The sequence below is a fragment of the Anoplophora glabripennis genome, unplaced genomic scaffold, assembly GCF_000390285.2.
Source record: "Anoplophora glabripennis isolate ALB-LARVAE unplaced genomic scaffold, Agla_2.0 scaffold45, whole genome shotgun sequence".
Classification (NCBI taxonomy): domain Eukaryota; kingdom Metazoa; phylum Arthropoda; class Insecta; order Coleoptera; family Cerambycidae; genus Anoplophora; species Anoplophora glabripennis.
Window position 1 is genome coordinate 167684 of NW_019416437.1, and position 25972 is coordinate 193655.

Below are 25972 nucleotides of genomic sequence, written 5' to 3' on the forward strand. Positions count from 1 at the left end.
ACTCAATGTATAGTGAGAAATGTATCTATTCTCTATTAACTCAAGTGCACTACTGTCTAAAAACAACAAACTCACTTTGTTTCGAGTCTTGTCGTGTACAGGCTTTTCCTGATTGTTAATAAAGCTAACTGATAGGTTAAATTTCTTTTCTGTGATACGTATGTACCAAAAATCGTTAAGTGCCTGAGATCTGAGATCGATTGTACCAAGTGATCGACCAATGACCACTGTTTAGTTGGTTGATCAGATATTTATTAGAAATTTATTTGTATAAACCAAAAGAACATTTTTAATCTCAGTTAAAGCCATAAGCTGCCAGATCAATTTTGTGCTGTTAAACGTTCTAGTATGTGTTCCATTTTATGAGCAGAATTATAAAAAAATATATAACCTATAATGCGGCTAAAATGTGAGAAAAGAATGTGGCTCTTAGTTAAAGGTTTTTAAATTTGACGTCAGGTTTAGTGACAAACTTCATGTAATTTGTAGTGTTTTTTATTCATATGTTTTCTTTACGGCATGTTTTGTTATCTCTTTCTATCGTTTTTTTTCAAAAAATTCCATGATAAAGACAGATTGATACTTTAATTAAGAATTTAAATACTTGTTTGCATGTTATTATATAAAAAATGTTCTAAAATGTTTACTATGTATAAATTTCTATGAAAATAATAATACTTGGGAAATTTACGGTTGTTTTGTCACAATTTTCTAATGCCTAGTTAAAGAATGCGATCGTTGAACTTGTCTGTGTATAGATTTTCTCTTTCTTTTCCCAGGTTCTGAAAAATCTCAAGTTTATAAAAATAAATATGAAAGGCCTAATTACTGTCGGTACAGTCAGCGTAGCTAGTACAATTTTTGACCCCGTTTTGAGTTTGCGTTACTGTGTATTCGATGCCGTTAGTTTAGCCTAAAAAGATAGTTGTTTCTTTGAAGTTGAAGCTATCTTTCGCGTTCGCCGTGTGTTAGTTTTAAGTTGAGAGAAATCTAGAAAAATGTTGAGCATTTTTGTACGGTCATTTTTTAAGACGAACGGGTATTGATTTGCCTTAAAGGCTTGGCCCGGCGAATATACAGACTATACATGGTTTATAGGGGTCTTACGTGGTTTCTATTGGCTCACTGACTCATAAAAAACTAAGGGACACATTTTTTGTTGGAATTTTCCAAATGACTGAACATTTATATACGCGTCTTCAAATTTTGAGAAAAGGTCGTGTGAACTTTGAATTAGTTCAATTAAAAAAAGTAATGAGTTGTAGGTGTGTTGTGTTAGTGTAATGTTTTTGTGTTTTAAAAACGCGAACTATGGAGTTTAAAAAGAATTAAAAAGAGTGCAAGTATTGATTATTTTTGATGTTTTGAAGTTCTTTAAAAGGGGACTTGGAGATATTTAATAAAAAATCGACTTTTTACGTTGTAAATATATTATTAAATTAAGTGTAATTATAACATTTTACAACATAACCAACAAAAATTTTACAAAATGCTGCCTCAACAGTATTGTTTAAGATGGAGGTACCATCATTCAAATTTGCAAACTATGTTTTCTCAGCTCTTGGAAAGAGAAGCATTTTGTGATGTTACATTGGCATGTGAAGGAAGAACAATAAAAGCCCACAAAATTGTCTTATCGGCATGTAGTACATATTTTGAAACAATACTTTCCCAGTACGAAGAAAAAGATCCCATATTAATAATGAAAGATGTAAAATACGTAGATATAAAATGTTTAGTTGAGTTTATGTACAAAGGAGAAATTAACGTAGAACATGTAAGTACTTTAAATATTACCCCAGACTATGTTAAGTTTTCTTTATGAATATCTGATTTTCGTAGTATTTACTGTTTATTCATGTTATTTCCACTAATAATTGCACCAGATATGTAACTTTCATGATCCTTATATTTTAAAAAATCCACTCAATTTTGGTTGAAAGAAATTGGTGCTCATCTGATGTATCTAATGTAAATAGAATAAAAAACATCATAATTTTTATTAATAAATAAAAGAAAAAATTATGTACTTCCAGTACAGAGCTATAACCAAGGCATTTTCTATATCTGTAATAGTATCGAGAACTATGTAGGTACCTAAGTATATCTGCTTTTTAGGTCTGACATTTTTATGCCACTGAATTGAAAGCAAATACCTACTAAGTATGTGACGCTATGTTATATTTAGTTCTTTGCCACTTAAATGTTTGAGGTAATATTGTTACTATTAAAATTATGTTTTAATGTTGGTTTATATTTTTTAAGTCAACAACCATTAGGTTATTGTACTTCTATATCAAATGTATCATTATTTTAATCTAGGAATTATTAATTTCAACATATTTTTAATCGAATAGTAACTATAACTATATCAGAAAGATGTACAAAATTTTTCAGTACACAATGTATTTAACATTATTTTTTATTACATAGGTGGTTGCGTACAGTAAATATTTATAATGTTGCATAGTAATATATCCAGAAAGTAAATTCATTGTTGATGCATAACTGAATTTATTTAAAACAAATAATATGTTTGTTAAAATTCTTGTTTTTTTTTGATAGTCTGACAATCGCTGATGACCTTCAATATCAAATTCGATCAAGATATATTCCAAATTATAATTTCCATACTTTTGTATCACAGTTCTCATTATATGTTTAAATAATATTATCAATAATTTTCCAGTTTCAGTCATTTTGTATAAAGGATATTCAAATTAATATACATACTTTAGTCATATTTATTTTTGGAATAAGTATTTTATTCTAAAATCATCAGCATATGTTTGAAAGCCGATTATTTTTTTGAAGGGTGTTGTTATTATATTGACAAAGTAAAGGAACTGAAAAAATGTATCTTATGATTAATTTGAATGATCTAATAAACCATAGCTTTTTATATTATTCAATTATTCAATGATTAAAATTGAAAATGAAATTTTATATGAGAATTAAATGACTCAACACTTTGTAATGTCCATTCCTTTTTTACCATGTTGTCAGATTAATTTGAAAATAATGTGTTTTATAATTTTTTAATTTAAAGCTTGGTTATGAAAATACTATTTTTTGGAATTTTGATCTACTTAATTCTGGCATTCATAATTTATCAACTAAATACTATGATTTTAAAATCAAGATAAAAGTTTATAAATTGATAAAAAATAATTTCAATGGTATTCATCAAGCGATACAATTTTTTATATGAACATGTGTATGAATATTATGTGAAGTTTCTGTATAACTCTGGCATTTTGCACATGGTGGAAATAAAATGTAAATATGTATCAAAATATTTATGAATCATACTGTATGTTAAGACAGTTTAAAATATTAATTTATTTGTGAAACTTCTAATATATTATTTTTGATTTTGCCATATTGTTTGTGTTTGCTAAGAATAATAGTAAAAAACTGTTTCAAATAGAAATTAAAAAATGACCTTCAATTAACTTTCATGTAAGATCTATTCGGATTTCTGTTAGCATGTAGCTTATAAAATTGTTTGAAATTTTGTTTGACCTTGGGATTTATTATACATGGAAAATAATTTATCTGAAAATATATAAAAATTGATAACAAAAATATTGAAAAAGTGAACCATATTTTACTTGTTTAAATTGTTTTTGTCAGATATAAAATTTTAATTATTAAATATTGTTTATGCCTTATCTTGTTTTTAGTTTAGTTGTGCTGTCTATAAATTGCGATATAAATTATAATAAATCAATATTTATAAGTTACACATGTTGCAGATCATTTTTGCTTGTATATTTAAACATTTACAGATTTGTTAAATTGAAGGAATGTGTCCTTTCATAGGTACTTTTAATAATTACATTAAGTACTTCATTTCTGAATTTTTGTTGAGGTTTACAATTCACACGAGAATATTAAATTTAGTTAGGTAGTAGCACAAATTTCTTTCATATCAAATTTTCTTAGATTTATATGGTTTTTCCCCTTGAATTCTCTTATAATTATGAATGTCTTGAAACTTCCCTGCTTTTGTACATAGTGTTTCCCCACTGTTTACCTCTAGGTTTATCTACTTCTTAAAAATAAAAGAAAACATCTGTTGCGCTCACTAATTTTATTTTTTGTCTTCCAAGTAGAGTATAATAAAATACCACTCCACGATTATGATACCTATATGTAAACAATACATTATACCACGTGTATAAGTATTTTTTTCTTATTGTGCTATTTTCCAAAATGTTTAACAGTAAATTTTTGGTATTTTTTTTTATATTACATTATTACCTTCAGATTAGTTTTAAGTAAAAAAATGTGATAATTTTATTACATACTATGACTGATTCTAAATAATAATACTCGTAATAATACTATACTTCTCTTTATCAGTGCTTATCTATACATGAAAAAAATTGTTTGTTGTGGTAAGGGAAATAAGTAGAAATAGAATGAAATAGGTGGATAAGTATAATATAAAAATCGAGATAAATTATTATTTAATAAAATGTTTTTATATTTGTTTTGTTAAATTCTTGTCACTGTTTTAATGATGATGAATTTTATATTTTAATTAGAGTATCTATTCAAAATTTGTTTTTATGTACCTATACAGATGTACCTATATAAAAGATACGCATTAGTATATTCAGTTTTTATATTAATTTTGGTTTTAAATAAATTTTGTACGTATGCTCCATGAACTATTACATTGAAATTTTACAGTTGATGTAATTCTATATTTCAAAATTTGTTTAATTTCAGTAAGAATATCATTTCACTTTTTATCTTACGCCTTTTTATATTTCTACGCATTACTATCAACATAATCCAAGTTTCATAACTTCCTCCTTTACTACAATAGTTGGCTAAATTGTGGTTATTTAGGATATAGATATAATTTCATAACTTCATTTCCTATGAAATGTAGAAGCAGATCTACTTACAAGTATATTTCCATTTTACATTATTTTAGTATTTAAACATACTTGTTTTAAAAATAGAGTACACATTTTGTAATTGTTATTCTGGAATATTCTTATTAATTACATGCAATCTTATACAAATTATTTGACAAATTAAAACTTCTTGGGAATAAACACATTTTTATTTACAAATTTTTATTGTGCCAACTAAATTAGGAATGTTGATGTAACACATAATAACGTTCCAGTAACATCCATTTTGAGATTTTTACATGTGGTTACAAGCTACTTGACATATTCTAATTGAAGGATTTCAAGCCTATTTTCACACTTAGAAATTATTAATGTAAAGAGAATATGGAGCCTTGTAGTTAACAGCATTAACTTGCCTGTTAACTACAGGCATTATATTCTTTTACATATTTTGTCAGCATTAATATTTTTTACACAACAGTTTATTTATAATCATAGAAAGATTAACAGAGTGACTAATGCTTTGCTCATCAAAAATAAACAAAGATTGAGTCTTTCCTTTTAAATACCAGTCTTGTAATCATGTTTTTTTTTGAACTGAGAAATATTTTTCATTTGCAGTTATTTGCAGTATTATTTCAAATAATTCTAAGAACATGTTTCCCAATTTTTGAAATAATCTACAAGGTCAAAAAACTTTATGAACTCATTGTTATTTTTATGTAGAAATTGTAAAGACTGGTTTGTGCCAAATGCTGCTTTAGTGCAGTGGTGTATTCTTAAAAAAAGTATTTTTAGTATTATTTCAATTTTGCAACATTGTTTATTACTTGCATGTTTACTTTGATTACTTATGTTCCTACCAGGTTTAATGCAAATGGATTTTTTATTGCTGTTAGTCTGCTGTTAATTTTTTATTGGTAATTTAATTTTAAAAAAAATAATAAGTACTTGAAATAATATATTTCTGTTTTATCATGAAAAATTGTAAATATAATTTGAAATATTTTTATTAATGGATAAATAAATAATAGTTTTGTCACATATGTATACATAGAGCTTCACAAAACGTGGGTGCCTTATTATTGAATATGAATTCAATTTGATAGGTATTGAAAACTTTTATCTTAAAAAAATGTGTTCATTTTGGGAAAAACTGCACGTTTCCTGAACATTAAATTCAAAAGATTTCAAATAAAGCAGATCTTATAATTCCTTGATATATTTTTAGTGCCACCTTGCGACTCTCTTAAAAACAGCAGAGGAGCTTAGGATAAAGGGTCTGGCGGAAGTTTCTTGGCGGGATGAGGAACAGCAACCAGGAAATAGCGATTCAAATTCCAATGGAGTACAAACTGCAATACCTCAAGTTCAGGCTGTCATGGACAGTCCTACCACAAAATTCGATTCGCCATCAAATAAAAGGAAAAGAGGTCGGCCGCCGATAGACGACTACGATCAAACTTTTACAACACCCAGGATAATGAATGTTACAGGGGGAGCCCAAGAAGACGCTTATTCCAATGATGCTATGTCCAGCAGCGAACATGACTTAAATATTTGGGAAGAGGAACAGTCAGCAAACGAAGCCACAGAAAATGCTGAAAATGAGGAACCACCTGTAAAAGTGAAAAAGGAAGTGGTAGGTACTAATAATTGTTATGCTAAAATTATCGTGTTCATAAACACAGTCATTAATAAAAGATGAAAAAAATATTCAAAATGTAACTAATTAGTTTGATCATTTTTCATAGGTTGTAGTAAAACTGTAACAAATTATTTTTATCTGTGGCTGAGTTAATAGATTTTTTTGGAAATGAATTACAGAAAATTGAAGATTGAGATTTTTTATCTTAAAAAATGAAGTGCTTTTACAGAAACATCTTATTGAAGACAGATGTAAACACTTCAAAACCATTTTGATTTTGAATTATTTATTTATATTACTGATGTCATTCATTTTTAATATACATAATTTACGTAATTTTTTCAATATGAGTTAAAATTTCATGTTTAATATTTAAATCCTATAAGTATTGTGAATGCCTTAGATTTTTTTTGATAATTGAGCAATTATGGAGGGTAATTCAAATATATGTTAATATACAGTGAACTCTAATTAGAATAGAAAACCTGATGTTGACATAATTTTTTTTGTCATTGATCATGTGATATGTCCTGTTTTATCTATATCTGTGTCATTAAATCTCAAGTTAATGTATTGATGGGAGAATGCTTCATCCATATGTGCAAATATACAAGGTTTTCCAAATATATTGACCCTATAACTGACAAATTATTAAATGTAATATATTTAGACACGAAATACAGGGTGTGGCATGCATAATCTATAAAAATTAAACTACAGCTTCCTAACGATATTTGTAATAGAAAAGTCTCATACGAAAAATTTCTATTTTTGTGTTTTTTTTTCGCAAATTAAAGTTCAATTATGGATCAAAATATTTTCTCCGGAATGGTTCTGGCTGTGTGCTGTACGATGAGTTATGTGCTGTTGACCAGCCGTGTAAACAAATAGTCGTTAAAAGATAGAAAGATACTTCTCAATTTTTGGGGAATTTTCAATGCAAAAGTACAAACTAAGACAAATAGATATTTAAAAAAAATTATATTTTCTTATTATACTAATTAATAGTAATTACTATCTTAAATGCATTGTTGTTACTGCAAGAGTTCACAAACAGAACCGCATCCGTAAGCATCTGTATCCTGATGGGTTATTTCTTTATTATCGTTATAACCAGTATCATAACGAATCTGGATTTCAAAAGAGTTTACTATTTAATTCTCGAAAGGGAGTTTATAATTATCACTACAATTTAATTAATACGTGGGAACTTAGAAATGTTGTATGTTCAGAGAGTGAATACCAGACACTTACCGTATGTCGCTTATGTGCAAGGTAATCCAGTGGTTGGTTGTATAGGGTGACACTTAAGTTGGAAGAACAAGAAAACACCAAAATTTTCCAGGAAAGGTTTTAATAACAATATAACAAAACAAACAAACAAAATAACGACACAACGGGCTCCAAAAACATTATTAATTACTTTATTGACACGCGACAGTGTACCGAGATTGAGGGAATGCTCGATCCATAGCAAAATTTGGAATGACTTTTGAATGACTTTGATTATTAAATTAACCCGCGACTCTAAAACTAAGTAGACTGCTCAATGTGAAACCCAAGGAAGAACTGCCTTTTTTTTTCGTAGGTCTCTCCTGAATTCGACACTTCACATTGACATGCCCATTTCTTGGGTCCAGAAGTGTCTGTTCTTATTTTACTGGCGGGTATATCAGGACGCCTTGGCATAACTATGCCATGTTAATAGTTGTCTAATGGCCTGAATTTACATTTGTCTAAATAATTTTGAGACTAAACTTACAAACAACCCTATACCTTCCTCTTGCGACTCTGCATAGCAATACGGGACAGATTAGCCCATCTCATTTAATATATTCTTAATAGCTGGAAAATCCGTCTAAAAACCAGCTATTTGATCTATTACTTTCTTTTCTTCACAACATTCTAACAACTTATTTTTGGAATTCCTACGTTCTTTGGAATGTATTTCGCGCGTTATTAGAAATATCAATTTTTTTTCTTTATACCTGCTCAACACATGGCCCCGACAGTTTAAGTGAACTTGTTAAAAAAAATATTCTCCGAAGGACGACGCTAAACCTACTTGAGAGCCCTTAACTTTCGATAATTAGTGTTGACTGAAATATTTTACTTTTTGGCCCATCCGTTCCGAGAACTAACCAATAAACTACTACGCGTCCTGGATTTTGTTACACATCTGTAGTTGCCAACTGCGTCCATTAAAATATGAAACAAAATGAAATAAAACTTACCATTTCTAGAGAAAATGTTGAAATTGATCCTCATTAGCGCGGATACAGGCGCAAAAACGCATTCGTGGATCACAATCTGGGGATAAAATCCGTTAAACTATCATATTAACTATTTATTTTTGATCAATTTTATAGGTAGAAACTTGAAATAACCTGCACAGACTTAGAAACTATGTAAATTGCTACTACAGCATATTTAATTTTTCAACTTATCTTTATAAACCCCATATCTAATATGCAACTTCAAAAAATCGATTACAATTGTCCGTTTTCCAATTTTTAGACCAACGATGAAGACGTGATTGTTGACGATCGAAGTAACACCTCCTTCTCTCTGCAAAACGAAAGAGATAACAAATCAAAAAATGTCACCAATGTAACCACGTCAGGAACACAATCGTTCTTAACTCCTGCATTGGAGAAAGAGTGGCCCGATGTTATTAAAATGAACGATTACCTGAATACAGGTCGTCGACAGCAGTTTTGGGAGGAACCATTTACTAAGAGGGTGATGGACGCTATTAAGACCAAGAACCTTGAGATGAAAGTGGCCGCCGAACTGTTGGGAGTGTCTTATGGAACCCTGTATGGAAGATACAGGGACTCATACGGATGTTTGAAACATCCATACAGGTATGTTAAAAATTTAGCAAAATTTTTAGTTAAAATTTCAGTAAACTGTGTTAAGAGTACAAAATAATAAGGAAATGACATGGAAAAAAATAATTTCTTGGGTTAGGTAGATGGTAGGGAATCCATTGTAATGCTGCACTAACTGTCAGTAAAGGTTTATTAATGCATGGCAAAAATTTTTTTTTAATGTGTAGGATTTTCAAGCATGCAAACTGGTTGATTTTTAAATTTTCTATGCCAGTACCTTTGAATCACGTTTAAGTTACGGATTTTTGTCTACATTATTCATTATTCTTATTGAAGTATGTCCTATTTCTGAATTAAAGTGCCATTAAGCATGAGCCCCAACTTCAAACCTGATTTTCTTGTGAAAGCTTATCTGATTTTGATGATTTTCTTTTTCTAATCATATGATTTTGTATTGGTAATGTGTAGTGGTAAATGTACACTAACGTAGCATATACAGGGGTTAAGAATTCAGGTGAACATTAAAAGTTTATCTTTATTTTTTAATTATCATGTAGATATGGTACACCAAAGCTTACATTTTACTATTTAATTTATTGCTTGAAAATTACTATAATTATCATGGTTTCTCGGGATTAAGTCCTGTCTTGAAATGAAAATAAAGAATGGTAATACTAACTCTGGTAAGTCGATGCATTCCTTGCAGGAGCTTATAGTACAAGTGATTTGTGATATATTTCCTTAATATACCATATTCTGAAAACGCTTAGTTTCCCATTTGCAGGGTGTTAAAGTTTTAATTAAAAATTCAAATTTATAAATATTGTAGAAACCGCTCAGAATATTTTTATGAATTTTTACAGGCTTTGATATTTAACAACAATACATGTTTTACGATAAAAATATTGTTTTCAGTTTCACCAGTGGCGTGCGCACAGGCACGTCTTTGGATGTTTTTAAAGAAAAAAATGATACGCCACTGATCAGTCTAAAAGCTTCTTCATTTAATTAAAGATTAGATTATGTTATCTGTAATTTAAAATTCGTTTAACTAATCTTTAGTATTAAATAAGTACAAAGCTCGTTAGGAAATGAAAAAATTACTAATATAATTATTATGTCATTACCTTATTCTAATTAATAATTACTTACAGTGGGGGTTTTACCATAAGAGCTGCGGAGCTGCAGAACACATAAAATTTTATGTATTTAAGGGGGTCCTCTAGTTTCTCGATTGTTTTTTTACGGCTTTTTCAAAAATTTTTTACGGGCAAACCATCGAAATAATAAATCTCATTGTTTTTGCATACTCTTTATTAACATTTAAATGAGCTTTACAAATTTTTTTGAAGACAAAATATATAATAGAATCAAAGTTATAGTGGCCGACACGAAGACATCAAGTGAAGGAGGTGCTTGACGGTGACCAAGATTGCGGCTGTTTTGCTTATCTGAAATCAAAAAACCAAACGGCATTTTAATCTTCATATTTAAGACTAGCGATTGAACTAGAATGAATTCTAAATTACAAAAATTATTTTTTTTATACACTTTTGAAAATTAAATTCTATTTTTTACTCATTTTTTCTTAAGTTTCTCGCTCGTAGAAAAAAAACTACCGAAGCAATCATGATAATCCTAGTTCAATCGCTAGCTTATAACATATTAAAGATGTTTGAATTTGAACAAGATCAGTGCAGTAGTTTCTGAAATATCGTGGTCACCGTTTTGAAAAATAGTGTTTTATTTGGTTCTCTGCCTTATGAGGATAAACTAAAAATAAAAGAATTAGGTGGGCCAACACCACAATTAAATATTGAAGTTAGTGGAACAAGCCGAAGTAAAAGTTATAAAAGACAATTTAACAATAATGTATACACAAAAGCAGAATGGGTGTGCGGGTGTGATTTAAAAAATACACTGTTTTGTTTTCTGTGCTTACTTTTCGGTGAGGATAAAGCATGGATATACAGTGTGAAAGATTTAAGTAATTTAAGTCATTAGGTAAAATAAACATAAGAAGTCAGTTAGATTCTGCATATTGGTATAATATACGGAAACACAATGAACATGTAACGAAAAATCGTTATGTATTATCTAAAATCATAGATTGCATAAAATTTTGCAGAACTCTCGAATTAGCACTTTGCGGACACGACGAGACAGAAAATTCGGACAACCCTGATGTGTTTCGTGGGTATGACCGGGATTTTCTGTGATTGTACTGGGAATTAGCTGTATGGTCCTGGATTTCGGATTTGCATATATAACTCCCGGAATATAATATATGTACATATATATAAAAAAAGATAAAGAAAAAATCATAACACGGCGAGGACAATTAAAATTCGTTGAATCGTTGGTAAATTTCACAAGCGATTTGTTTGTTTATAAACAATATTCAATAATTTAATAAAATATATTTAGTTTATTCCAATTTATTTATACAGTCAGTAGGTAATTCATGAATAGATATTTGAAAAAGGTATCTATTTAAAAAATCGTTTTTGTGAAAATCTGTATTTTTGTATAAATGGATTGTTCCTTGAAATTCAGAAGTGCCAGGAAAACGCGTGACCTTGAAACTTTTAAAATTTTTCGGCTTCGGCGCCATTTAGAGACTCTCCGGGCACCTAATATCCCGGAATTCAATTCAACAAATGTAGCACACAATCAGAACACATTCAATGTTCACACGCCGCCACTAATTACTTAAGATCTTGCTTAAAATGAAGTCCCCTTCTTCTAATGCACGCACGTGCCCGCCTTCTTATTTCTTTCCGGGTTACCCTGGTCAAAAATGTCTGCCTAAGTATAATAATGGCATCGGTAATGCACTGTATTATTTTCTCAATCGTACGTATCTTAGATCTGGGGTTAGATCTGGGTGTTGTAATAAAATTGGTACAAAAAAGCTGAGCTGATTTCTGCTATTTTTCAAATTATTGAAACTGGACTACACCATGCAATAAAACGATTTAAATTTTTTTCTCGAAAACGGGCGTCATAAGAAAAACAGTCGAGATACCTTTTCTATTCCAAATTGAACAAGGAATTTAAAAATAATTTTCATTTTAAGAAAAATCAGTGCCGTATCATTTTTTTCTTTAAAAATATCCAAAGACGTGCCTGTGCACACACCACTGGTGAAACTGAAAACAATGTTTTTATCGTAAAACGTGTATTATTGTTAACTGTCAAAGCCTGTAAAATTCCATTAAAATATTCTGAGCGGTTTCTGAAATATTTATAAATTTGCATTTTTTTTTATTAAAACTTTAACACCCTGTAGATCAGAAACTAAGTGTTTTCGGAATATGGTATATTAAGGAAATATATCACAAATCATTTGTACTATAACCTCTTGCAAGGAATGCATCAACTTATCAAACACCCTGTATAAGTCGAAATCGAGGTTCTTTATTGGACCAAAGAATATCACAAATATGTTCTTCAATTGTCACTGTGGGTTAAATATAACCAGATTTTAATCGCTTTGATCCTGTTGGAGAAAAATTTCGGTATATGCATATATATAGGGTGTCTCAAAATTCACGCAAGTAATTTTGATAGAAAACACAGGTTTTTAATTAAAAATGGTAAATTTTTTATTGATTTATAAAGTATATAGTACAGGGTTATGTACGGAATATTGAGTAAATGGTCTTCATGGCTTTGCTGGCATATACACATTACTTTGTCGAAATTTTCCATTACCGTTTTGCATAAATATGGCTGAGTTTCATTAATTCAGCACTCAATACCACTTTAAGGTGTGAGTGGTCGTGGGCATCTTGACGTAGTCCTTAGACTTCAAAAAACCCTAAAGAAAAAATGTCCGACAGCGTTAAATTGCATGATCTGGGTGGCCAATGGTAATCACCAAAACGGGAAATTACAGAACCAGGAAATGACTGCAGTAATTGAATTATTTCTCGTACTGTATGGTAGAATGTGGCACCATCTTGTTGAAACCACCTATTGTCTATATACATATCTTGCAATTTAGACACAAAAAACTGAATTATCAAGTTGCTTTAACGAGCACCATTAACTGTTATTGCCTGATCTGCCATATTTTCGAAGAAGAATAGTCCCATGATGCCTCTAGCCCAAACACACCAAACAGTGACACGTTATGGATGCATTTGTTTCTTAACAATCTTTCATGGATTTTCTGATCCCCAAATGAGCCAATTTTGTCGATTAACGAAGCCACAATCAGCATCCACTTATCCATTATCCATTCAACGAACTCTCTTTACTCTACGTGGTCAGTAAGCTTCAGTTCTTAAGGCAATGTGGTGTAGAGGGTTTCTCGAAATGTCCAATTCTTGACCAAGGTGTTGAATTGATGTTCCTGAACTCTCAGCAACACTCTCACGAACTGCTTTGATGTTTTGTGTTGAATGACTTGTTGAAGGACGGCCAGAATGTTTAAGATCACCTCTCTGAATTTTTCAATTAATCTCTTCACAGTTGATGAAGCTAAATTACTATTCTGACCATATTTTGTACGAAAATTGTGAACTGCAGCTGCCAAATTATCATTATATTTCAAATATTGCTCAACAACATTGTTCTTTCGTGTAATGCTCCATTTTTAATAACCCTGAACAGCTCACATTATCTTTTTTTTTCGTTGGCAACACTTTATCGCACAAATGGTGCATATTTCAAATCTTGCTGAATTTTAGGACACCCAATAATTTGGTTTCAAAATTTGCGGGATTAATCTCAAAATTTAAAACCAATAAATTGGAAATTGAAATCCCGAGATTTTGGGATCCCACAATCCTGCGATTGGATTTCTCATTTGGTACTTTATTTCTGTTATTGATCTATACAGGATGATTTATAATTTGTTAGCAAAAATTTTACAAAAGCTTCCTCAGACAAACATCTCACAATCAGTACAAATGAGTACCAAATTGCTCCTTAAGAAGCTATGGGCCTTCAGAAACATTTTTTTGTTTATTTTTTATTATGATTACTGATACTTTGTAAGATCTTTAATGAAACTTGACCAAGATGCATTTTTGTCATAGCTATAGCCGAACATGAATATAAGATGTCCATACAACACCTTAAACAGTCTTATATTTTTCCAAAAATATGAAGGACAATTAAACTAAAATATGTCCAAATAGACATGAAAGAAGAACCAAAATCTCTACCAACAAAAAGGATACATAAAAAATAATTCGTTGGGTGATTTTAAGTTAAAAAAGTTATATAAATGTGGGCTCACAAATCAATACTTTTTGAGATACAGAATGAAAAAGAAAAATCACCTTTTCTAAAATATTTTTCTAGAAGTTTTGATATAGAACGACAAACTTAGGCTAATTATTTATCTAATAAATAGTGAAAATTCACTGAATTTAGATTTAAATACATGTACTATTGGCAGAGTCCACGAAGTTGTACTATAGACATATTAGGTTTAATGATTTGCTTACTAACTTTAATGAAAGTTATACAAAATATTAAGTGGCTTCGAATATCTGAAGTTTTTAGTGAAAATTTTTACTCGTATTTATATAAATCATCCGCCTAAGTTTTGTCATTCTGTGATATTTTAGAAAAGGTGAATATACAGGGTGAGTTTTTTCGATGTTTAGTGTAGGGATCTGGGAAAGTAGCACAGATACAAAAAAACTTAAATGAGGAAAGATGTGCAGGTTTATGTTCCTTATTAAGTGTTACTTTTATTTTTTGAAAAAACGTCATGGCTGACTAGATATTTGGAAAAATCCGAATTCAGTCAATACCTTCAGATACGTGTAGCTCCGTTACTATTTATTTTACAAAAAAATTTAAATTACAAAGTTTCAGGTGTTTGCAGTGTTAATAAGATAGTGTGATCAAATTGTTCGTGTACACTCTCGTTTTCAAGTTATAAGTGTTATAACATAAACTTCAAGTTTTTTTAATGTAAGCCATAGTTAGCTATGAGCTAGAAAAAAATTTCTTTTTTAATGCTTTCCAACGATATAATATTCGGTATTGTTATTTATTTTGAAAAATGGGAAAACTACAGCTGTTTTTAACTTTTCAGTTGCTTGCTGACATAGATGGCTGTGAAGACAATCGAAATGTTTATTGACTACGCTTTTAGTTACTGTAGCATTATTTGACTTTTCTTTTTTAAAAGTCGTTTCAATTGCCAAAGACAATGAATTTTTCAGAAGAGGAAAAGCGTAATATTATTGAGTGTTATATTCGTTCAGGAAACTTTTGACAATATTGATACCCGTTCTGTGAGAAAATCCTCAAATTCTGTTTCAAAAAGGTGTATCTTGTGCATTAATAGTAACGGTCAGATTTTTGAACAATTTCTTTAATGTCTTTAAAGTAAATAATAGTTTGTTCACAAAATTACCACAAATACCACAAACGATTTCCATCATTATGATGTAAATTCTTTATTCTTTACTTATTATTATTGTTTTATTGAAAATATGCCAGTCGCACACTGCTCCGGTGCCCTGACACGTACAAAGGTGCGCACATGATGCCGACTTCAATTGTTCTGACTTTATTCGCTGGATTGCGTATAATTTTCATAGCCATCTACGTCAACGCGCAATTGAAAAGTTAAAAACGGCTGCAGTTCTCTCATTTTTCAAAATAATACTGAATATTAAATCATTGGAAAGCATAAAAAAAGACATTTTTTTCTAGCTCAAAGCTAACTATGGTTTACATTTAAAAACTTGAAGATTATGTTATAACTTGAAAACGAAAATGTACACGAACAATTTGATTACACTGTCTTATTAACACTGAAAAACCTGAAACTCTAATTTAAATTTTTTTTATAAAATAAATAGCAACGGAGCTACACGCATCTGAAAGAATTGGCCAAATTCGGATTTTTCCAAATATCTAGTCAGCCATGACGTTTATAAATAAAAGTAACACTTAATAAGGATCACAAAACACATCACATCTTTCCTCATTTAAGTTTTTTTGTATCACTGCTACTTTCCCAGATCCCTACACTAAACATTAAAAAAAACTCACCCTGTATATTTTTTAATTTTAACACCCTGTATCTCGAAAACTTCCATTCACAGACCTATGTTTGTTTAACCTTTTTGCTTTAAAGTCATTCAAAGAATCACCTAAAATTTGTCTACATTTTTAATTATCGCTCTGTGTAATATTTGAACATCTCGATATAAATAATTTATAAAATGTGTGAATTGCTGTATGTATTACACATAATGACCTGTAGCAAGTAATAACTACAACTGATTGATACTCAAAATCATCATTTAATAACTATATAATTATCTTTTTAATTGATACAATTATAATATAAGGTTTTGCAAAAACTTTTTTCACTAAGTGTAGTATTAGTAAAATTAGGTGATATTACACTTATGCAAGTAGGAGACGAAGTCAATTTATTTAGTATTGGTTTCATTGCCATGCGTTGTTACCGAAGAATCTCTACCTCTTGTGGATATTGATCGTAAACATCCTGCCCTCTTAATTGAAATTAATGTAGACAAGTTAAGCATTTCGTAAACGATTTTAAAGGTTTGGAAAATAAATATAACTTTAAACATGCTAATTTTGCACAACTGTATGAGTTACTTAACAATTGTAATTGAAACATATTAAATAATATTGACGACGTAAATGATACTGTAAATTATTTCTATTTGAAGTTGTATGAGATTCTAGATATGTGTGTTCCTAAATATAAAATTTGTACTAATAAATCAAAAAAAAAAACTACCCATCCTGGTTCACAGAAGAAATTAAATCATGTTTAAAGGATAAAGAATACTTTAGGAGAAGAAAACACAAATCTGATTGTTTCCTCAAATCCTATAAAGATTTAAGAAAAAGAGTTAAGTCGCTAGTCAAACAGGCTTATGCTCAATATATTAAAGGCGTAGAAGATAATTTAACTAAGGATTCCAACATCTTCTGGAATTTTATAAATGGAAAAAAGAAAAATAGGAATAGCTCGAGTCAATTTCTCATTGAAGATGAATACACATCTGATAAAAAAAGTATTTCTGATGCTTTCGCTAATTATTTCTATTCAGTTTATGATCTTAATGATGCATCGTATGACATCACGTTAGCAAAGAATAATTTAGATAATTCAACTATTAATTTAAGTCACTTGAACGATGTTCATGTTGGTGTGAAGGATCTAGAAGATGCCTTTAAAAAACTAAAACCCAAAAAATCATCTGGTCCAGATGGTATACCCTGCTATATATTTAAGGCTTGTAGAGAGCTCCTATTATATCCATTATTAATAATCTATCGAAAAGTCTTACATTATGGTACATTTCCAAGGGTTTTTAAAATAGCTAGAGTAACTCCAATACATAAAAAAGATGATAAGCATTTGTTCACTAATTATAGGCCTATAACGATTTTAAATTGCACTGCGAAAATTTTTGAATTTATGCTTTATGAAAAAATATATGGCTTCATTAAAAATATTATTTCTCCAGAACAACATGGCTTTTTTCGATGCAGATCAATAGGGACAAACTTGGCTTCTTTTGTTAATAGAATTAATCTGGCTCTTGAGGCAGGACAACAAGTTGACACCATATACACAGACTTTGCCAAAGCCTTTGTTCTTGTAAATCATGATATATTATTGTTTAAATTATACTCGGTCGGTTTAAGTGAACATATAATAAAATTATTCTCATCATATTTACAGGATAGGAAAAAATTTGTTTGTTATAAAGGTACTGATTCACAGATATTCTCGGTTCGGTCTGGTATACCTTAAGGTTCCAATTTAGGTCCATTACTTTTCTTAATATTCATAAATGACTTACCAAAGATCATTTCCTCAGAACGTCTTATGTATGCTGATGATCTAAAGATATATAAACAAATTGAAAATGAGAACAGTTTTTCAGTATTACAACATGATAGGATACGTGACTGGTCTATAAAGAATAACCTACATTTTAATTTAGATAAATGCAAAGTAATGACTCAATAGAAATAACATTGTAAAGCACCATACTTATTCAATGAATCTTAATACTCTTAGCAGAATATATTCAACCAAAGATTTAGGAATATACTTTGAGTCTAATTTAAATTTTATAAAACATATAAATGAAATTATTAATGCCTCATATAGGTTATTGGGCCTCATTAAAAGGGTAACTGGCGAATTCAAAAACATTAACTCTATTATATATTTATTTAATACACTTATTCGCAGCCGCCTGGAATATGGGTCTATAATTTGGACACCTTCAAAATAATGTCTTAGCCATACAAATGAAACAATACAAAATAAATTCATAAAGTACTTATATTACAAAAAATTTTTTACTACTGGATTTACATCTTATGAGCCTTATCGTATACAATTTAAAATTAGTAAATTAGAACATAGGAGAATTAGGCGAAATTTAGTGTTTTTACATAAAATCATAAATGGAAGCCTCGACACTCCCTATCTGCTCTCACAAATAAACATAAATATACCTGAACACCGGATACGTCCCACGAAAATAATATTTAATACAAATACTAAAACATTGATTAACAGTATATGTGAAATTGTTAATAAATATCACGATAGAATATCAATAGGCATTTTTGATACTTTATTGGTCCAGTTTCTGAAAGCCATTTCTAATACGGATTTTTCTTGAGATATTCCCCGTTTGGTTCTGACTAAGTACTCCCTAATCTTTATTATTGTACAGTTAGTTTATAATAATTAGAAACATGTAATTAGGTTTCTATAACCTGTTTGTTTCTTTCTTATAAAATAAAATAAAATAAAATATACAGCACACTATGTGAAACGTATCAAACATTATTGAAAATATGCACTACAAAGTATAGAAATTAAAGGGTTTATTGACAGGCAGAAGCAGTTCATTATAATGGATAGACGAGTCTACAGAGCTCTCGATATTACTTCTTTCTAAATCAGTAAACACTAAATAAATCACTTAATAAATTACCTTTTTTATATAATAATTGTATATTGTAATATATTTTTTCAGGGTTCCCACTAATCTGGAATACCTAGAGAACCTGGAAAATCAGGGAAATCAGAGTAGCTCTATAAAAATGGAAAATCAGGGAAATTAAGTATGTTTAATTAAATTTGTGGAGGCACTACCTGTTTACGTAACTAATTTTGCCATTTTTTTTTCTCAAATTTCATTTTTTAATAATCATTATCTGCGGTTTGAGGTAATCACTTGATTTAAAAACCATTTTGATTCTCATGCAATTCAAACGCACCATTTGTTGACATCTGTTTTACATTTTGTTACAGAAATTCATTTACTCTTAAATTATCTTCTAGTTTTAGGTGGGAACCCTGTAATTTTAGTTGTAGATGAAATATTGGCTGCTAGTATTGTAATGGAAATTAGAGCTTTTAGAACTCGACAATTGAAATGTAAAAGTGGGTCGGATGAGGTACAACTGTTTTGATTTCCTGTTGGGTTATCAACTTCTAAAAGCTTCTGTTGGTAAATATGTCTTCTGAAAAGTGAATTTGTCAGTGGTTTAGCAAAATTTTTTCGCTGTCCTGCTTGTAAGACAAAAATACGGTTTCTATTAAATTCTGATGATAATTAAAATATAATAAAATTAATTGCAATCAACATTTTTGAATTTAGGATTCTTTGATATAATAGTATATCCTAAACATTATTATTAAGAAACGAATGAAAATATTTTAATATTAAATCTCTACGTGCATCATATTTGATGTTAGATTTTACAATAATATACTCGTTAATATACATTGTGTTACTTTGAATGGGTCATACTTGTACGGATGCTTCCTTTCACCTTTAGAAACATATAAGTTGTTTTCTCAAATTCTCTTGTGAAAACTGATTTTTTTTTAACCTTTTTTTTTTTCAACAGGACACAAACACCATATCGTTCAAACTGAAATAAATAACTATGGAGCTGTACCGGGTAGGAAAGTACCGATGGTCTATCTGAAGTTATGTGAGAGCGATAAAGTAAGCCATAGAAATCCATGTGATGGACAAGGATGGGTATAGTGAAGGCGTCTAATTGTCACCGCCCATTTCGCCCTTCCACAAATAAGAAGTGGATCTTATTTGTGGAAGGGCGAAACGGGCGGTGACTATGAGACGCCTTCATTATAGCCATCCTTCTCTATCGTATGGATTTCTATGGCTTACTTTATCGCTCTCACGTAACTTCAGGTAGACCATCGGTACTTTCCTACCCGGTACAAAAACTCTACGCAAGATCCGTTTACTTATTTCAATTCCAATAAAAACTAATATTTCACACATAAAGTCGCAGAATTACCTACCATATTATAAATCTATTTATCGATCTATCAACTAAAATAAATGTAATATAATGAAGTGATGATGTTTTGGGTGTTTCTCCGTTCCTTTTTTGTCTGCTTAAGACCCCGTTGTCATATCATTTCATGTGCATTGATGTACTTTATCTAAACTAGGTCAATGTCAGAGGTCATTAGCACTGATCTAAACACAATGCTTTCAAAATTTACTAACAAATACTTTTTATTAATAACCGTCCAAATATTTAAAATTTATGTGATTAGTATTTTAATTTATTCTTTAAGTACATTTTATAAAACGACAAAAATAATTATTTAAAAACAAATTAGTTTTATTTACAACTGGTAATATATAGGGTGTTTCATAATATATGCGCAGGACTTCAGGATGTGATAGCTCGTCCAAAAATTTGAAAAAAAGTTTGTATTAACTTACCCTCTAAAATGCACAATTTTCGAGATACAGGGTGTTGAAATTGTAAAAAAAATTTCGTTTTTTGCNTTCAATTCTCAAAAAGTCTCTTGTTTGAGTGTTCTGGTGGAGAATGATGCATATTCAGTGGTTGGTTTCCCTTATTCTTCCGAAGCAAATGGTTGTGTACCATTCAGAATTGACCGTCTGACGTTACACTATCGACATGAGCCTTTTTTTGAGCGTTTGTCAAATTATGTGGGATCCAACACAAACAAATTTTTTTGGCCGCTGAATGTTCATGCGATATTGAATGTATGCTGCTCCCACTAATGCTCAAGGATATCTCAATTTCACGATAAGTCACATGATGATCGTATATCAGTTCACACATAGCATCAATGTTTTCAACTGAATTCTGTATACCACCAATATACAGTGGGTTTTGATGGTGTTTCATCGCCACAAGTCGAGTTAAGTTCATCGAATCACTGTTGTTGAGATTCTTCTTCTTTCCTAGAGGTTGGTCCTAATAAGTTCCATGGCACCGTGGTCTAATTAGGCTTATTCTGCGTCCCACTACTAGTCCTATTCAGCGAGTAGTTTTTTCCTTTTGACAAAGTCCAAAAGCTTCCTTGCTGACAGTTCTCTCAGTTCCTTGGGTTCCAAATAAGGTTTCCCCACGAGCATCATTCTACTACATGCAAATCCCGGGCACTCGCCCAGAGAAGTTTCATCCGTCAAGTCAGATCCTCGGTAGATCGGACTGTCTACAAGCTTTAACTTATGTTGTTGAGATAATCCATGTCGAAAGTTGTAAAAAGTTCATTCTTGAAATATATAAGGCAACCCTCATATAAGTGTCCATTGGCATTGAACGTGTTAAAATTGTTATATTTAACTAGATACTTTTACTTATTTTAATTCTAATAAAAACTAATACTTTACTGAAATTTGCTCCCACCATTGGAGAGTTAATTTTAAATCTTGCTTTCTCTTATAGGCACTTTTAACTATATGATATCAATGCTAATAACGGGTGACGGATCCACTGAAAAATACTATATAATTGCAAGTGCAATAAAATAAAAAGTACGTATGTGAGAGATCGACAATATTCAAAGTTTGTTTGGTATATTTGAGTCATATTTCTAATTGGCGAAAAAATGTTTATGATGCTATCACATTTTTGTTACATATCAAAGCTGTGGATATTTAGTATCTAAAAAGGCACAAACCTCATGGCTAATATATTTCTTCATGTATGAATCAGACTGTCTGTTAAGATACTTAAGGGCAATCTTCAAAAAATGGTATTAAATCTGCAATATGCAAATCCACAGATTCTAGAACTTATCGGGTACGATAATTTGCATCCAAAATAATGTACACCATAATTTGCAATAATCACAATCGACAGGCAGTTTCTTGGTACTCATAGAAGGATTTTCTTCATCAACTGCAATATGACATTGTACTGTAACGCTTCTATGGATTAACAAGGGATACTGTATCATGAAGTCTGTGGATAGTTTGTAAAACCACTCCTGGTATTGATACATATCTATCAGTAAATTTGTATGCATTCTCACAAATGCATTTACATTTTTTTATAGAACACCGTATGTAAATGCTATGTCACAAAAATCTTAAGCACTTAAAGTTGCCATCGTTACATGTTTGCATCATAACACGTTTGTACATACTTGTCAAGTCATTTAACTAAACTAACTACAAAACAAATGATAGTGAATAATACTTAACATTGGGAATTACTGTACAAAAAACTAGAATTATTAAACTCGTACTTTTTTCAAATTTTACAGGTGGTGTTTTACGAGGTAAATTAGTTTATTTTTAAAATATACCGGGTTCTAATAAATCACAATATGTATGTCATATGTGTGTGGTGCCTTTCAAATCGCAGCATTAGGCAATAAGCAACAAACAATATATAAAAATGAAAAACAATTATTTGGAAGAACATTACATTCAGTGCAAAGTATCAGTGTAATAAATAGTTTTTCTTTTCCTTGGTTGTTTGTTGTTTTAATTTGAAAGACGCCTTTAATATATTTCTATGGTTTCGTTTCATTGTTATTTAATTTTAAACTGTGAAAAATTCAAAATTTAAAAAGAAATATTTATTCATAAAGTACATAATTATCTTAAAAATTTCGTTTGTGTGTCAACCTGGTTATTGGTGGCAGTTATAATTAACAATTTCTGGGCTGGTTGGCACATCATCTTAACCTTTCAAGGGATATATCGCTCTTCAGAAGAACCTCTGAAAAATAGTTAGTGTCAAATTAAAATTTAAATAGATATAACTTTATACAATAAAAATTTAATTTTCTGAAAATTGAAAAAAATACCTGTGATGTGTTCAATTGATTATGAAAACAAAAAAAAAGATTGTGTATACAGGGTGTGCCATTTAACATTCCCGCAGCCAATACCTTAAAAATAAAGAAATTTATTTTAGTTCCGGAAACGGGTTGTAAGGTTCCTCGAATACTTCATCTAAAGCCGCCGTAACTGCATAAATTTTATTATACAAATCTGCCATGTCTTCTATAGGGTCCTGATATATAGTGATTTTTAAATGACCTCATAGGAAAAAATCCAATGGGGTCAAATCTGGTGTACAAGCCGGCCACCTTATTACTCCGTTAGTACTTAACCACTTTCCCGGAAACCTCTGATTTAAGTATTCTTGCACAGCATTGGTATAGTGTTAATACGGGGGGAGCTCTCCATCCTGTTGGAACCATAAATCATTTGTTTTCTTATACTTTATTGTTTGTTAGTTAATATGCGGTGCGAAAAAAGACATTATAACAATATTTTAAAAGAATATTTTGTGTCAGTGTGATTTAAATAAAATAATAGATCCTGTTACATCATACATTGCATATTTAAGTCGACATATCTCGAAAACAAGTAAATATTAGAAGAAACTACTAAATTACTCAAAATTTATCGATAGGAATCAAAAAGTTTTTTAGTATTACCACACCATCTATACAGAAAGATTTGAACTAACAATTCTAACTGCAATTTGAAGCTATTCGCGGGATCTAACAACCCCAGTTTTTGGAACTAAAATAAATTCTTCATTTCGGGAATATTGGCAGCGGGAGCGTTAAATGGCACACCCTGTATATGCAACCTTTCCCATATCTCATAGTTCTCAGGCATTCCCTAAGAAACTGCATTGACCTGTTTCATTGTTCAAATATGTTTGATTAAAAATTTTTACAGATCAGAGAATTGCAAAGATTAAGTATTGGTATCATTCATGTTATTTTTTTTATTCGGAGTAAAAAAAAGGCGTGATTAATAAATTTTTAATTAGATTAAAAATTTGAATTTGTAGTATTGAAATATTTTGAAAAAAAATTCCACGCATTGTTAAAACAATTGTAAGTGTGGGTCATATAGAAGCTTAATTTTGGGAACAAAAAAAAAAGGAAATTAAATATCGACATGGTTTAAGTATTTTTTTTTTTGTATAAAAAATTGTAGGAGTGGTGTAATTGCACTGTGTAGAGCAGTTAACTTAATTTTCTTAACTTATGAAGATATAATTATAATGTGTTGTACTTATGTATTCTTCTTTTCTACTAATTTTATTCTCTTACAGAGTTCGAGACTTCTGGACGGAACAGGGCCCAACAGACGTATTATTAAAATTAAAAAGAAAAGAAATAACCCTATTTCGAGCGGCTGAGCAGCTCAACGTAACACCCCAGACTCTCTCTAATTATTTAATTTCCATGTCACAACTCGACACACCAGACGTAAATTCCAGTAGGCAGTCAAACGCTGGGGAGTCGTACGAGGAGGCCGAATCGGACGACGAGGCCGACTCCATCTTGCCAGATATTCCTTCAAATAACACAAACGTCTTTAAGAACTTAGTGTCCACACCTGCGAGCACCACGTCCACGTCTGGGAGTAATTCGGTGTTGGCGAATTGTCCCGACATTACGATTATAAAGAAGGAGAAGCCCGAGGCGAAGGTTAACAATAATTCTGATCATTCCGAAAGCAACAGTGACCAAGGCAAATAAGTTGATTGTACTGAGTATTTCCACTTTTAGTATTTTATACAGACCAAAGTAATTTTGTACTTTTCCTTTAGTTGATTAGTTAAAAAAAAGTTTCTTTACTGAAAAACGTAGTGATATGGAGAATACCAAAATAATATCTGTTACATAAAATTATGTATATTTACAATTTACGCAATATTATATATTGGCAAGGTAGTTTAGTGTTAGGAACATATCACAGGGTCCGGACGGACAGTCTTCTGCACTGACTCTACATTGCAATCCTATTTATAGTGCTTTAATAGTAGGTTAACTGCAATGTATTTGCTCCACTCTCAGTATTTGTATTTCGTGTGCATTATCTTTGGGTACGCAATCCGAAAGTACCCAATTAGAGTAAAAAATAAGTATATATTATTTATGTATATTTAAGCATAAAATTGTTTAGTATAGTGTAGAATTTGTCATATATTTGTATTAAAACATGGAAGTAACGGTTCATGTTTTCCTATTACAACATACCTATATTATTATATAATGATCTATATTTATACAATTATTATTTGAGTGCCTAATCATAAGTTATATAGGAAGTACTATATTTTACCTATTTTACCTTACATTATTATTTTTAATGATCTGTATAACATTATGTTTGGTTTAAGGAATCACGAAAGTTGTCTCTGGTACAAGATTATGTGTTGAGTATGTGCCTCTCTTTTGGATCGGTATTTATTCATATACCAGTTTACATATACGTATGTTTTATGTATTAAACGTTTTATGTAGATTTTTTTATTTATTAAAAATTTTGATATAATAA

The 25972-nt window shown here is 30.2% G+C and overlaps 1 protein-coding gene across 2 annotated transcripts; it reads left to right on the plus strand.

Annotated features, from left to right (window-relative positions):
• The first annotated feature begins 694 nt into the window (after nucleotides 1–694).
• On the plus strand, nucleotides 695–25972 carry LOC108917106 (protein tramtrack, beta isoform). Of its 2 annotated transcripts, none has more exons than XM_018723548.2 (4): nucleotides 695–1777; nucleotides 6106–6516; nucleotides 9040–9389; nucleotides 24741–25972. In XM_018723548.2, the coding sequence occupies exons 1-4, from the start codon at nucleotides 1490–1492 to the stop codon at nucleotides 25168–25170; spliced, it is 1479 nt and encodes a 492-aa protein (XP_018579064.1). In that variant the 5' UTR covers nucleotides 695–1489; the 3' UTR covers nucleotides 25171–25972. The 2 variants fall into 2 exon arrangements, with proteins under 2 accessions (XP_018579064.1, XP_018579065.1); XM_018723549.1 differs by lacking the exon at nucleotides 695–1777 and adding an exon at nucleotides 5617–5768.

Bases quoted from the DNA above. Each gene is read 5' to 3' on its own strand.
- LOC108917106 (XM_018723548.2), top strand. From the start codon at position 1,490: ATGCTGCCTCAACAGTATTGTTTAAGATGGAGGTACCATCATTCAAAT. The intron at 1,778-6,105 runs GTAAGTACTTTA...ATATATTTTTAG, and splicing joins GAGAAATTAACGTAGAACAT to TGCCACCTTGCGACTCTCTT. The intron at 6,517-9,039 runs GTAGGTACTAAT...TCCAATTTTTAG, and splicing joins TAAAAGTGAAAAAGGAAGTG to ACCAACGATGAAGACGTGAT.